Here is a 16,210-nt window from a genome sequence, read left to right as displayed (position 1 = left end):
TTGATTCTGCGATGCAGTTTAAGAAAGCGAGCACAGACACTATGGGCCACATGTACGGCTATCCCGTTTTGCGACTCACAAATTGCGACTCACAAATTGATGCACAAAGGTGTCTTAAACACTGTTTGTGATTCTCAAGTAGGTCGCCAGGGACCTGCCTCATTAATATTGATGAGGCAGGTCTCAATATGCGACCCATTGGGAATGGTTGGCACTCACAGGTATGGTGGCCTGCTGGGGTCAGCGGACCACCATGTCTGTGACTGCTTTTTAAGTAGAGCAGATTTTTCTGGAGAAATGCAGCCCGTTTCCTTAAAGGAAAACTGGGTCTATATCAAAAATAACAAGCATTAGAAATGCAATAGGTCTCGCAGCATTAGAGTTAGTGCTTTTAGAATTGTTTGTTTTTTTTTTTAAATCTTTAGCATGAGGTTGAGGGTGAGTGAGGGTGAGGGGTTGAGGGTGAGTGAGGGTGAGGCTGAGGGGTTGAGGGTGAGGGTGAGTGAGGGTGAGTGAGGGTGAGTGAGGGGTTGAGGGTGAGTGAGGGTGAGTGAGGGGTTGAGGGTGAGGGGTTGAGGGTGAGTGAGGGTGAGGGGTTGAGGGTGAGTGAGGGTGAGGGGTTGAGGGTGAGTGAGGGTGAGGGGTTGAGGGTGAGTGAGGGTGAGGGTGAGTGAGGGTGAGTGAGGGTGAGTGAGGGTGAGGGTGAGTGAGGGTGAGTGAGGGTGAGTGGGGGTGAGTGTGGGTGAGGGATTGAGGGTGAGGGGTTGAGGGTGAGGGGTTGAGGGTGAGTGAGGGTGAGGGGTTGAGGGTGAGTGAGGGTGAGGGGTTGAGGGTGAGTGAGGGTGAGGGAGGGTGAGGGGTTGAGGGTGAGGGGTTGAGGGTGAGGGGGGGTGAGTGAGGGTGAGGGGTTGAGGGTGAAGGTGGGTGAGGGTGAGTGAGGGTGGGTGAGTGTGAGTGTGGGTGAGTGTGGGTGAGTGAGGGTGAGTGAGGGTGAGGGATTGAGGGTGAGGGGTTGAGGGTGGGTGAGGGGTTGAGGGTGAGTGAGGGTGAGTGAGGCTGAGGGGTTGAGGGTGAGGGGTTGAGGGTGAGGGGTTGAGGGTGAGTGAGGATGAGGGGTTGAGGGTGAGTGAGGATGAGGGGTTGAGGGTGGGTGAGGGTGAGTGAGGGTGAGGGTGAGTGAGGGTGAGTGAAGGTGGGTGAGGGGTTGAGGGTGATTGAGGGTGAGGCGTTGAGGGTGAGTGAGGGTGAGGGGTTGAGGGTGAGTGAAGAATTACAATACAATACAATACAATATACCAAGCCAGCTTCTCACACTAACTTTGAGGAATGTTTACAGTCTATAAAATACACAGAGTGAAGATAATGTATTCCAAATACTCTAAATCTGCTGTTCTCTAAACTATTAATGTATGATTTTGCCCTTTGACATCCATATTGGATTATTTGTTACTTCTTTTCTTCTTTGCTTCTAGAGAAAAATCGGTAAAGAAGGAATTTTATAATGTTTTCCTTTGTATCTTTAACTAAATATAAACCTCTTGCCACGTTAAAAAAAAATATTTTTATTGGAGCAATAATGTAAGGTAGTGGCCTACGTAAAATAGAACAGCACAGCTTAGCTATACATCATGCTCAGCACATTAACTCAGAAAGGGTTACTCGGGTGCAGCACACAAATATGGCCTAAAGCACGAGTTTTGCAAATGGATAAAACAATGCCCCTCAACTCCCACTAAGCAACCCCCATCCAGCAGCCAAATAGCATCATATTAGTACCCAAGCTACCTCCTGCCACGTTAATGAGGGTCCTTCGTATTGTTAATTATGCGGTGGCAATGCTGTCATGGAGTAGCACGAATGGCCATGTAAACATGTGTATTAAATAAAAACCCGTGGCTTTATGATCATGACAACACCTGGCACTGGAAATAGATAGCCATTAGGCCTATATTCCTAAGAACGAATATTTGAATGACTCATGCACTCTGACGAACGGCTATTACAAAACAGGTCATGCAATGGAAATCGTTGCATAAGAATGCACTTCACCTCTCTGTACCCATCGACACCAGGTTCACTTTCAGAGCAACTTATCTAGCAGGGCTTGTCGTGCTTGGAAGTAAAGGTGGGCAAGAAAAGCAGGTCTCGCGGCTGGCTCGGGCCCGATGTCTAGCTCTGGCTCAGCCATTTTCTCATGGGAACTGACGAGCCAAAATAGCGCCAATCCAAGCATTCCAGGCGCCGAACGTTCCATCCCTATTGCCTTTAAGGAAACAAAATACTTTAGACGCAGGACAGATAAGCACAAGACAAAAACGTTCTTGTTTTGCTGTGTATGGTTTCATTGGTATTGCGTTTACTACCCCCGACGACTCGGCTAGAACCGAATTAAGCGACACGTTGCGTTAAAGCTGATAATCTAATGTTACCGAAAACAAATATGAAAACTGTTACTGTTATCGTCTAGATCAATAAAGAGTCATAGGAGCTTGCCGTCGTAATGGAGGAGTGGGAGGATGTATCACCACGCCAGGTTTGCGTTTCTAAAAATAAAGGTGAATAAAACAAACCCAAATAGGTTGTAGATTGTTATTCGGTATATAATTAATTAAAACAGAATGGGGTTTACTAACGGGCGAGAAACGCTTCCTTACCGGAGAAAAAGATATTCCGTTCTATGTATGACAACCTCCGGGAGCCGCATAAAGGATGAGTGATGGCGTCCCGCAGCCGTTGGCAATACGAAATGACCCAATGTGCCGCCATCTGTCTCTTTCTATAAGGGCCAATCGTTATGGTTAAAGCAATGCTGAGGTAGCTAGAACGCCGCCCCTAGGGGGGATATCCCTTTAACAGGCGATAGTGAGGACCAAATAGTAAATGAAAACGCCTAGTAAACACGCCTGTTAGATGACGTATTGATGATATGGAAACGCCTCTAGAAACAAAGTAATTGATGTAAACCTAAAAAAACGGGAGGCGGTAACGAAATAAACTGATGCACTGGCGTGCACCGCAAGTCGTGCCACAACTGCGCCCCAGTGTGATGCCCACTAAGCCGCATGGTTGAAAAATGATAACAAGAGGCAGGAGAGAAAGAAAACAAGACGGACGGACGGAAGAGAGGGGAGGGGGGAGGAGAAATGCGACACGGAGGGAAGGGGAGGGGGCGGAGCGGGTTAAATTATACAAACAAAAAACAAGCCTTTCACCGTAACACGGCGGGCAGGGGAGGGGGCGGGCAGGGGAGGGGGCGGAGAGGGGAGAGGTGCGACACGGCAGGCAGGCAGGGGAGGAGAGTAGGAGGAGGAGGGGGGAGGAGAGTAGGGGAGGCACGGCCTAGCGGCAGGCAGGCAGGGGAGGAGAGGAGGAGGGGGGAGGAGAGTAGGGGAGGCACGGCCTAGCGGCCGTGCAATCAAGTAGTGAGGGGGCGGAGCTGGGGGAGGCTGTGAGAGAGAGTAGGCAAGGCTGGGGGCATGTGCACGCGCATTTAAGCTCAATGCGCATGCGCATTGAGCTTAAATTTCTCGTGCACTGCAAGGAATCGCCACGATTCCTTGCAGTGTGGATAAAGAGCGGATAAGTGCCAATACTCTCGCCTTGCTCGATGCGCATGCGCATCGACAGGCGAGACCTAAAAATGAAGTTTTATTTTCATTTTTAAATTTTTTTTTTTTAGAGTGGGTAGTGGTCTGTGGGACTGCTGCCTGTTCTGAAAAAATTCTGCCACCCCCATTCACAAAGGGGAAGGAGTCCCTTGGGACCCCATCCCGTTTGCGAATTGTTATACCAATTTGAAATTGGTGATAATCTGCATATGTTTTGTCGTATATTGTACCTTTTATCACCCAGACGAAAGCTAAGTCAAGGGCAAATATAATTTGCAGATAGAAATAATATGCAAGATGCTGATTAGAAGCTGATATCCTAGAAAAACCTGAAGGGGGCAAAATGTCAAGCAGGCTGTCATTTGTTTCTAGCGCCTAAACAGAGTGCACTCACTGACCGGCTCTACAAACTCTAGTTTTAATGTGAGATTAAGCAACTTCACTGAATGAAATTTAAGTGGCACAAGCCCCCCCCTCTCCCAATCATATGACCGTGTTAGCGTTTCCCAGTGTATTACAAGGGTGTTTGCCAGTTCATGTGGTCATAATAGATTTAAGCGTGCTTAAGAAATGCCCTGTTCGAGGGGTTGGGATGTTGTAATTGGGCAAAACAATCAATTTCCTGATGGCAATTCTTCCATGTAAGGCTAAGAAGAGACTGATCCATTTGTGCACTTGTTCGGTGTGGGCCATGGCGGTGCCATCATTTTCGGTGATGACAGTACTTGCTTCTTCATTGTCCCAGATGCATAGATATCTAACAGAAGATTCACACCATGGAAGAGGGTAGTCCAATGTGCAAATCTGCGTGGCTATCATAAGGGGGAAAATGGTGGATTTAGTCCAATTAAAAGGGATCCTGAGTAAGGCCCTGAATACTGGAACTCTGGGACTACTGTGTGTGAGAAAGTGCCATCTTTCTTGCATTGGTATGCCCCCACTTTTTTCTGAACTGCTGATGTACTTTGACTGAGTGTGCCCTGGGCTCCTGCCAACCAGGTGCCCAGGGCCTGTGTTCCTTCCCTAAAATTGTATTGAACCTAAAACCCAATTGGCATCTCTGGCCACCTATCAGCCCCTAGTAAATGGTACCCTAGGTACCCAGGGCCTGGTGACCAGAAAAGACCCCCAAGGGCTGCAGCACTTATTGTGCCACCCTCAGGGGCCCTGTACCCTGACACCCGCACACTGCCTTTGCAGGCTGAGTGTCTAAGTACAGTACTAAACAAAGAGTCGACATGGCACACATCCCTGTGTGCCTTGCCCACAGAACCCACTGCCCTGGCATACTTCAGTCACCCCTCTAGCTGGGTGCCCTATGCCAGTGGTGTGGGCACAGGTGCATGAGCCCTGTGCCCCTACAGTACCCAGAACCATTCCTGAGCACTGGAAGTGCAGTGATGCCATTAAGAGTGTATGGTGCTGGGAGGTTGTCATTACGAACTCCACAGCACCATGATGGCTACACTGAAGACTGATAAGTTTGGTACCAAACTTCTCAGCACATTAAACCCGCACTGATGCAAGTGTGGGATTTAATGTAAAATGCACCAGAGGGCATCTTAGAGATGCCCCCTGAAAACCTAACCTACAATCCACGTCTGGTCTGAGCGGCTGCAGAGGCTGCCACACCGCAGATATGTTGCTGGACCCCTGGGTGGAGAGCCCCCGCTCTGCTGGGCCTGCAACAATGCACATCCTGGGCGAGGTGCTAGGTCTCCTCCCCCAGGATGGGGATGGGGGAAGTTTCAAAGGCATGTTGCCTCTGTGAGCTTCTCCAGACCATTTGCTGTACTCCGCAACTGGCCCCCACCAGTTCTAACCCCCACTCTTGCGGGAAGACTGTCGGGAAGCCCTATGTCAGGAAGGGGGTTGTGCCAGCCTGTGCCAACCCCACCCCTCTGGTGGGAGAGGCGAGGTGAAGCAAGACCCCGGGCATCGGCCATCTTGAAGATGGGGAGCCCTGCCCAACCACAGCTAGGCTCCTGCCCCCCCTCCCACAGGAGAGGAGCAGGCTAGGTGGTGTACCCACCCCAGGACAGGATCCTATTGGTCCCTGCCCTTGCCCTACCTGTAACACCCCTAAATTTAGTATTTAGGAGCACCCTGAACCTTCCTTCCTCAGATCCCGATAAGAAAAGAAGGAAGAAGATCAAGAAGAAGAAAACCCGCCGTGCAGCTGCTAACAGTACGACACCCACTGACTTGGACCCAGCCCTACCGGACTGTCGATCCTGGAACCTGCTCCTGCTTAATCCCGGCGACTCCTGCAGACCGCAACCTTGGGACACCCGGAGGACCTGCCTGCCTTGACCCTCTTAAAGACTGGGACTCCCATAAGCAGAGGCTCTGCTTCAACAACGACTCGCTGGTGCCAGCCAGGAAGCTCAAGACCTGCCCACTCTTCACCCGCCGAGCCCTGCCTGTGCCTGAGTGATCCAAGACTACGAGGACGTCCCCCCGGCGACTGGGACCCGAAGTCCAGTGCCCAAAGACCCTCCTCGACGAACCAGGCGACGCCTGCAGTCTCAAGAACCAGAGACCCCCTCAACTGCGACCAGCCGAGGGTAAGATTCCCAACACCAAAAGACACCCTGCACCTGGCTCCCTGGGCCTGCCTTTGGGGTACCTACCTCTTCTCCAAGATCCCAACTTACCTCTCGAAGTGGTGGTCGCACCTGAAGAATCACCATCCCCGAGTCTGCAGCCTTTGTTTCCTTTTTACTTTGCCCATTAAATAACATTGAGCGCCCGACGGCTCAAAAGCAGCCTGCACCCAGCCGCCCAAGTGCCTCTGGCTGTGCAACCTTTGTCCTATCCTACTTCCCCCTTTGCCCTGAGCAAGTGACCAGGAGCCCAGCTCCCACAGCCGCGTGGCCTGCTAGCCAGCAGCCACCAACCGGAGGCCCCCTGCCCCTCATTGGATAACATTGGGCCCAACTACCTCTGCACCCGGCTGCCCCTGTGCCGTTGAGGGTGAACCAACTGTACCTACCTGACCCTGGGGGACCCCTGAGTCAATGCCCAGAACCCTAACTTCACCAGTCGAGTACTCTCCTGGAAACCGGTAACTCACTTACCTGCCATTGGATAACATTGACTGGATTGACTCAAACTCTTTTAAGTGTGAAGTTTTGAAAACTTGAAATATTCCCATAAAATCAGCCGAATTCCAAAGTACTCACCTGTGGTCAGGAGAGAAGCCAGTACTGCATCTTGTAGAGCAGTACTGAACCGCAAAAGTAATCCTAGCCGGGTTCACTAGTAACTTGAATTTTCTCCCTAAGAATCCATTGTGTGCTTTTCTGTGAAATGTATTCTGTCTACTTTTGAAAACTTGAAATATTCTTTAAAAATCATACCAAATACTGAAACGTAATTACTTACCTGTTTTAAGTTGAGACCCCAGTGCTGGACCTAGGAACCCAGTACTGGATTACAAAAGTAACGCGATCGTACTTTAACTGCAACCTGAATTTTCTCTCATTGGATAACATTGCCAGATTTTCATTGAAAAGTTTCTAAGTGTGAACTTTTGAAATAGCTTTATATTCCTTACAAATCACTGCAAAAACGAAAACGTTTTTACTAAACTGTTTTCAGCTTAGATCCCGGGACTGAATCTAGGATCCAGTCCTGCAACTACCAAAGTAATCAGCTGTATTTATATAGAAAAACCCATTGAGCTCAATGCTAAATTGTGTTTAGAATTGTGTTGCCTACTGCAACCCCTGTACCTATTGTGTTTAGAAAGTTTATTGCCTTTCTGCAAAGTACTCATCTGAGACCTCTCCTATTGAGAACAGTATATTTTGATACCTGTTGGTTCTAAAAATAAAACCACTATATCTTTGATATAAAAACAATCGGCCTGACGTTCAGTCTTTGAGTGTGTGAAACCTTTTGCTGACTGATTGTGTACAACAAATGCTTTACACTGTCCTCTGGTACTGCCTTACTGCTCGACCAAGCTACCACTTTAGAGAGTAAGGTCACACCTGGCTTTAACCTCTGTTATACCTCTGGGGTTTGTGGACTCTATATACACTGTACCTTATCTTGTTCCAGTGTATATATAGAGCCACTTTCTCTTCTGGATCGCTTAAGTTAAATGTTATATCGTCTGCATATAGTGATGCTATTATGTTCAGAGGGGAAAAGGCCAGCCAATGATGTCCATGCAAGAGTGTGGCTCACTGGTTAGAGGAGGCAGACCCGGACGCTGAGATCAGACCCGGGACCAGGGTTCAATTCCCGGCAGGGTCTTGAGCCCAAAATGTCCACGGACTCGGTAATTCTCGCTTCGGTGCCTACTCGAATCACAGGTTCACACTCTGCAACTCTGGGCAATAGCTTGCTTAATCTCCACTACGGCCCCCCGCGGCGGGATGCCTGGCTTTCACCTTGGGGATACCCAGTAGGGGCTATCTCACAGGGAAAAACCAGGACGGGTTCCCAATGCAAAGCGCTTTGAGACCTGGCGGTGATATTGCGCTATATAAAAACCCATCCATCCATCCAATTGCCAAAGACTTAATTTCCAGGGAGTACAGGAGTGGACACGGGGCATCTCGGTCCCATCCAGTGTCCAATAGGGAATGGGTCAGACACAAGCCCATTATGTCACACTCTAGTAGTGGGGGCCTTGTAAAGCAGTTCTATTAAACGGTTGAAGTTGGGAGGCATTCCCTTGGTACATGACCCCATGAAAAGTTATTGCTGCTCTAGTCCATAACATGCCTTAGTGGCGTCTAGGAAGACCGTCACTGCTTCCTAGTCTGGATTTAGCTGGTGTAATAGTGCAAATAGTTTCCTTAAGGTGTGCAACGTAGATCTACCTGGGATAAAGCCTTCCTGGACTGGGAGGACCAGGTCAGGTAATAGCAACGTCAGTCGATTATCTATTGTTTTAGCAAAGAGCTTCGTCCTTGCTGTAGTTTTCCTTCAATTAGCTTGATAGTTTCTGCATGATAAAATCTATGAAGTGACATTAAAATGAGCTGATTTTTGACTCTGTGCTTCAGCAGCCAGAGCCTACCGAGTTCCCCATTTAGCAGTTATTCTCATGCTGGTACCGAGTACCAGGCTGGTTCACAAGCATCCTCTGGCGTGGTCCCCAGTTGACTATGCTGCTGCCCATTCAGATGATGATGATGTACTGTGATGATCCACAGCTTGGGATGCTGCTGTTCCCCCACCAAACTACACGAGTCCAGATTAATATAAAGCATTACTTTTATTTCCCGGCTAAGAAGGAAGCCCAGACACTGACATCTGCATGTCTCAATTTGCATGTCAGTTAACATATGAGCCAAGAGATTAACCCATACGAAGCACTTTACCTTCTAAAGACCTTTATATAAGTAAGGTGAATAGTCTATTGGGCCACTATTGACCTGGTGTACAGTATTTGTTTTTGCTAATTAATTATTGGTGTGGATAGTTAACTGTCAGCAATCCAAAAACAACCACTGGCAAAGCCAAGAGGTGTTGCCTTTTGGCTTTGCCAATGTATATCTTTTGGCCTTGCCATTGCGTTTTTTCAGATGCCTTGCAGCATCGGCATTCCCAGGTCCAGTGAACTTTCCTACGTTCCTCCTGCTGGCTCTATGACTACATGGCATCTTACGTCCCAAGGGTGCTATTCACCAATGCTTGGAGATTTGTGAGAATATGTGAGTGTTGGGATTTCCACACAACCCCTGTTTGTGGTGCCACAACCTGGACCTGCAGGTCGACTATTGCGCTCTGCCAATACCCTGTGGTGTTGGGATTATAGAGAAGAAGCTAACTGTGAAGGACTCTGTCTTGTCCCCCAAGCTGTAGACTTGCGGCCTGCTGCGGGCCGACTCCTGCTGTAGGCTGACTCCTGCGGGCATCGGGCACTCCGATCAGCCCTTCAAGGCTATTTGTGACCTACCCCTGACTAGAGACGTAGCATGCAACAGCTCACCCTGCCCTTCTTGTCCTGAGGCCATCTTCAATGAGGATTAGACTGAACTGATCATGGTGGCGCGTCCTAGACCATGGGCCTATTACTGCAGTTCTCCCCACGAAACCACAGCCCACAAGAAATTTCATATGAAGATGAGGGATAACTCCCATTTTCTTTTTGTGGCCATTTTCCTCTTCTAACCGTTTTCCTCTGGAATCCTGTATGAAAGGTTGAACAGCCACGGACAGCGGGGCAGCAACACTCCGACCTCCAGCCTTACGTACCCCACCACGTCTGTTACTGTCCTTTCAGCCCTGCTGAATTGTTTGATTTGCTCCACAATACTGACTTTCATGTTACTGCCTAAACCAATCTCTGAGCCTTATATCTTCTCCCTTTCATCCACCTGCAGCCTAAGCTCAGTCCATCCTGTCCACTGTTTAAGGCTATTTCCAGTCGTGCAACATAAACCATGTGCATAAGATTAGGGCACAGTCTTTTGAGCTGTTTTGCAGCATTTACCACCCACACATATGAACTCAAATATAACTTCATCCCCTCACACTTGGACAAATAATTGAAACATAAGCAACTAGACACTATTATTCTGTACTCCATATGTCGTTGAGTGTATCTTTAATCGATGATCTCTTGATCATAACACCTCAGACAGCCTCCATGGCCTGATGACAGCAAGGTCACTTTGGTAGATTTCATGTGCTATCATCACCATCTCTGAGGGCATATAATTCCATTGGAACTCTGCAGCACTGGCAGTGGGCCTTGCCCCGAGGCACCATAGTGGCTTTAAAATAGACCACCCTGTTACCCGTAGCCTGCCCATAGTAATCTCACTTCTTCCACTGCCGAGTCTGCTTCTGCTATACCTCTTTTATAAGAGCCTCTGTTCATACACCTTCTGGAAACTTTTTTAACAGGGAATATGGTGTGCTTTCTAATGCTAATGCAGTCAAGAGTGTTCTGCACAGGCATTATTGGCATGCTTCTAAAATTCACAGAATAGACCCTACATTAGCACCCACTTAATATTCACATATTAGCTGGCATTTCTTCTCCTAAAAGCTTCAGTGATTCACCATCCAAGTCCTATTGTCATCTTCATATTCAATGTACTCCATGAACAAGCCAGGCCGTCACCCTTTGTGCCATTGAATCTGATGTCGCTCTAATGCACAGAAAGGAAGGAGTACTCCACACAAAGCTAAATCCTGGCATCCCCCAAACCCAACATGCCACTTTAGCTGTCAGCTGAATTGTACAAAAAAGTGCTGGAGGGAATGAGTTACTCGGGCCACATCCCAGTCCATCATTACTTTGCACATCATGCCAACTAGTTTGGACCTAACCATATGCAGATCACTGTCTGCCCTGCTCCAGTAGGAATTGTCCAGCCCCAATTGACAGGCTATGTCCTCCCCGAACCAGAACACAAGCAACTTAAGACCTGTTTGGCACTTATTAGGCCCATCAGCCACATATAGCTTGGCTCCAATGGAAGTACACAGAAAAGTGATAGATGGGTGCAGTGCTTGATTTACTTTTGCCTTTAGCTGCACACCTCTCCATGTAGAGTATCAGTTTTCTGCTCAGCCGTACAAATGTCACCTTAGCTGGCTGCTCCATAGTATACCAACCGCTTCTCTGGGGCTAGACATTCAACATTTTTGCTATTTTGGGCATCTACCATTATTTGAGAAGTGCAGCACTTGCCGCGTTCTAGCTCTTCTTTGCAGTCTGTCTGGACTTTGTCATCTATACTCGACCTCTACTTTGGTTTCCGCCAATTGGTTTTGCCCCGCCAGAACTGCAGTGCCAGACTGGCTCTACTGTGCTATTCTTTGGGAGATACGCAGACAGTCCTGTAGTTCTTGGTTAAGCTGTCCTATTCAGAGACTTAAAACTGTTGGTTTTCTTTAGGGGTGGGCATATCTCACATCATTTTGTATAGCGTAATTGCGTAACATTACCAAAGAATTATGCGTAATTACACAAAATACATCTAGCACTCAAAAAAAATTACCCGAACGGTCTTTGCAGATATAAATTCAACCTGTAAATCTTTGAGTTGATTTTGGGTTGTTTGTGTTCAAAACACTGTTGCTTGTGTTCTGATATGTAGATTTGCACTCAAATTACCCAAAGGGTCACTTCAGGCACAAAAAATTTACCTGAAATGATTGTTGACCACGTTTAAGAAACTGCCCCGCACGTTTCAAAGACGGTTGTTCGGATTTGTAGTTTCTTGCTCAAAAATTATCTGAACTGTCCGCTCGGGTAATAAAACTACCTGAAATGCTGCTCGTATTAAAAAGTTATCTAAACAGTACATCAAAATGTGTCCCCAAAATGACAAGATGTGTTGTAATCTTGGCAGTGTCACTATGCAAATTTACACCACTTACTCTTGCATAATTTAAATTTCGTCCAACCCTAATTTTCTTGGCCTCTTTAGAGAGGGGGGAGTTCACCAAAGAGAAAAGCAGCAATAAGTAGCCGCCTTCTCCTGCATCTATGTCTAACATTCAAAAATAGAGGTGGTAGAAGGTCGAGGGTTTACCAGGCACAGGGTAAAGCCCCACACAGGCATCACCTCTCTGTGAACTGCAACATTGTGTCACTGGGTTTGGATCCAACGGTTGGAACAATGGATGACAAATGACTTCCAAATTATACACACATAGTTTGTCATCTCCTTACTCTATCTGCAACAGAGCATGGACTTTCATTGAGCTCTAGTTCACCAAGAAACTCTAGTTGAACTCCTGAGGACCATATCCTGAGGAAAGAACAAGCACAGTTCATTGTTTCTTTCTTCCAACAAAGATCTCATTGTTATGTGAGCTGAGCCATGTCTTGCCCAGTTGTTTTCTGCATTGATACCTCATGGCCATTACTCATACCCTGACACTGGTTTCAGAACAATACCCTGCCCAGAATTCCATCCCACGTCTCATTCCAGCTGTCAACCCATCAAGCAGTGCCTTCTTCAAATCCCTCACAAGAAATTGCTGCCTTCTCTTGCTACTTGTGGGCAGTGCAGACATTCAAATCTGACTCTGCAACCCAGTTCAACCAGGTCAGAGTAGTTTCACGACAAAATAGCTCCCAGAAGAAACCTTTAAATTCACTGTAGCTCCTTTTTAAAAATGTTTCTCTTTTATTTCTCTTGCTTACCTTCGTGACACAGGCCTTTGTTCCTCTCCCACTCTTAGCATCCCGCTCTGCTTTCTCAGACCATTGATTTGGGTGCTCGACAAGGGATCCTACAAGTCTGGAACATATTGTATGCTTTGGTCCTGAACACACAACTTTAAACAAGTGCATGGGATACATCCTCAAAAGCAGATATTCATTGTAGTGAACTCACAGCCAATATACCATGGTAAAGGAGACAAATAGTTATATCCTTTTGGGGCATGAAATGACTGTACCCCTCAAATATGATAGTGTTGCTTGGTGCCACCACAAAAGCAGGGTAAGGGGCTGTGCACTGAGTATGTGGGATACGCAATGTGACATGGTTTCTTTCTAGATCTATAGTCTTCCTCTTGATTTATTTCACAATTCTAACACGCGGAAACACTTAAGGAAATGTATCTTCATGTTCTTTTCAAATTTATATCCTTCCAGATCATGTGGTGAAGTCAAGGCCATTTATTTGGACTGCTGTGACAGAAGAACCAATGATGACCGTTCCAGAAAAAGTTAGGAGGTTGCAGGTAGACCACCAGGTAAACGTCGAGCGACACATGTGAAAGGGGGTGGGCATGCGGTTGTTTTTAAATATTTAGTCTTCTGCTAAGATGTGAAAAGAGAACCTATCCAATATTTGAGGTCTTGCATTTAGATGGGAATATGGTGGCATAATGCTAGTAGTCATTCCTGGCCCAGAATACATGAAGGGTTTTCATAAGGGATAATAGTAGTAATGTTCCATGATAGAAAGTTCACTGCCAGTCTGCTCAGGGGGGCATATGGCAGACCTGGACTACTGAACCCAAATGTGGTGGATAAGGAAATTTGCCACTGGTGCCCTTCGGTTGGTCCTACTGTGGCTCTGCAAAAGTTGGCCAAGTACAACACTCCCGACCTTGGACCTTCAGGGTAGTGGGGATAAGCAACTTAAGGCTTCTCAGGGAGGTTGTGTGTGTGTGTGTGGTGTGGTGGGAGGGGGGGGGGGGGAAGGGGGGCGCGTGGTGAATCTTGGTAAGAGCTCAGAATTTAACAGGTGGAATAATAATATCCGGACTACTGTTGCTTTGTGCCAAACCAAGTACTTTTAATCTCCAGGTAAAATAGGAAAGCCGTATTGATTGTAACCTAGGAAATGTTCATTGATGGGGCACTGCATCCCCCCGGCAGTACTCTTTCCCCGTTAGGGTCAGGATCCCATGATTGCACACACCAATGTACTACGAATCTAAACCTTGATTAGACACATTTGCTGCTGGCTTCAAATATTCTCAGAGGTTAATTGAACAACTCAGTTCAATGTCTTCCGTTTATGGGGCAGAAGTTGCAAGCCTACGCAACCAATTTATCTGGAAGTGTTAGTCTCTGTTCTAAGATACCGTCTAAGCCCTGCATTTTCTTGCAGGTGATCATTGCTACCCTAGCGGTCCGGCAGGAGTGGCCCACATTCCCAACCTCGCTGAAGCTCCTCTTGTGTGTGTTCCGCAGTGTAAGCCTTGTGTTAGAACAGTGGTTGTGGATTCAGTTGCCAGTGTAGGCCTGCGTGGCGGCCCTCTGCAGCGGCAGCCTTCCAGGCTAGTTGCAGGCTGGTGCTGCAGTTTCAGCAATTGCAGCCTCCCATCCCAGTCATCCATGGGGGTATCTTTCCAGCAGTTGAGGGCTTTGGGTTGACCGAGGCTTTATGTTTTGGCTGCCACACAACTTCATTTCCTAAATGCAGCAGCACTAATCTCTCCAGTGCAAGATGGATCGCTGGTTGACATCGTTCTATTTAGTCTTGGAAAGTCTTAACGCAGCTCACTAGCAACGGTTCTCCGAGACCAGGGGACCCCTTTGCAGCGCAGGTCACTCCTAGCTTTTTCTCTGTAAAAGTCTGCTTTCTCTAGTTGTTTCTCATACTGGGCTTCTCCTCCTGGATAGTCTTTCGCACTGCTGGGCCAGAAATGCTCCTAACCTCTTTCAGCAGGCTTTCAGGATTTTCAGTACTTCAGACAGGCCCTCAAAGTTCACGCTTCAAGTGCTATTCCCTCACCTCTGGGAGTTTGTCTGTGAGGCAGTCTCGAGCCCTTATTACAGAGCAGAGTCTGGATACTCTGTGGGGCACTCCCTTCCTTGGTCAAGAAGAAATGGAATTGGAGCAAAGCCAGGGCGATTTGGATTTTCCATAAAGTGCATGTGGATACACTGATTAAGATTTCATAACTGGTTTAGGGTGGCTTTCTTTCAAATGTAATTTGCTTGCTGAGATGTTGACTTTGTGCATGGTGTTGGTACTTGGAGTGGGTAGCATTGGGGTTATCTGCAAGCAGCAGCCTCCTAAACCAGGTCATAAGAACTGTGAGATTTGTGCACCTTGCTGAAGCCTACTGGCCAGGGCTGTTGCCACGGAGGGGACATTTCAGGGCAAAGACAGCCCATATTAATTTTTAACCCAGACAGCTGGCACAGCATTTATCTGTTTGGCTTATCTAAAGAGCTGCATTCTCATTTGAAAGCATACAATAGTAGGAAAAAAACATATGTGCAGGAATTCAGATGTATGAGCAATAAAAAATCTTGTTTTAATCTCATCACAATTGCTGTGCCTTCAAAGACAGGTTAAATGTCAGGCTAGGTCTCCTGACAAATTGCTCATTTTAACATGGAGATGTTGTTTACATTTCTTTCTCTGACTGCAATGTAAGACAGTTTTGTGAAGTGAGGAGTGTGACAATCTTGCTGAAGTACCAGGAGTGGGAAAAGAAAGACTGTAGGATGCCAATTGTTTTCTAATATACAACCAAATACCTGTAAATTGTATAGTATTGTAATAGCATTTATATAGTGCTTACTACCCCTGATGAAGCGTCTAAACGCTTTTTCGTCGAGTAGCATGCTACTCTGGAATCCCTAAAAGGATTAGTGGTAAATTGGTATAGTGAAATATGAAAGTAACTTGAGTGGTGGATATTAATCAGTCTTTTGGATTGAGAAGGATAGCAGAGGGATAGACGAGGGAAGATTATTTACATTTATATATCGCTTGTTACCCCCTAATGGGGTGTTAAACGCTTTTTGGGCGAGTCGCACACTACTCCGTAACCCATTAAAGTATTGAATTAGTATAGTGAAATATGAAAGTAATTTAAGTGGTTTATATGTTAGTTATTTCGATTGAGAAGGGTAGCAGAGTGATAGAAGAGATACAGAGATTTGCAAATATATGTAGCGCCTGTTACCCCTGATGGGGTGTTGAAGTGCTTTTTCGGCGAGTAGCATGCAATAAATGAACTGTACGCATATTTCAAAATATACCAGCAGTTGTAAATTTGCAAATGCAGCGCATTTTGTTTTGTACTTCTGAAGTATAATGGAAAAAATAGATCAATAGCAGCAAAACATATATTGGTAATACACACCTGATAACTATTGTGTTCTGTTCTGATTTAGCTAGCTGGAGTTTTGTTCTGGGCCC

The 16,210-nt window shown here is 46.8% G+C and overlaps 1 protein-coding gene across 3 annotated transcripts in view; it reads left to right on the top strand.

The window, feature by feature from the left end:
• The window catches only part of CHST10 (carbohydrate sulfotransferase 10), a 188,666-nt gene that overhangs the window by 92,322 nt on the left and 80,134 nt on the right, over positions 1 to 16,210 (top strand). For all 3 annotated transcript variants that reach the window (XM_078658020.1, XM_078658021.1, XM_078658022.1), the window contains one exon: positions 13,195 to 13,295. In XM_078658020.1, the coding sequence (XP_078514146.1) occupies positions 13,195 to 13,295 (101 nt within the window). The remainder of the gene's footprint in view (positions 1 to 13,194; positions 13,296 to 16,210) is intronic.

This window comes from Lissotriton helveticus, chromosome 8 (assembly GCF_964261635.1).
Source record: "Lissotriton helveticus chromosome 8, aLisHel1.1, whole genome shotgun sequence".
In the NCBI taxonomy this organism is placed as follows: Eukaryota; Metazoa; Chordata; class Amphibia; order Caudata; family Salamandridae; genus Lissotriton; species Lissotriton helveticus.
This window is presented reverse-complemented; position numbering and strand designations above follow the sequence as displayed.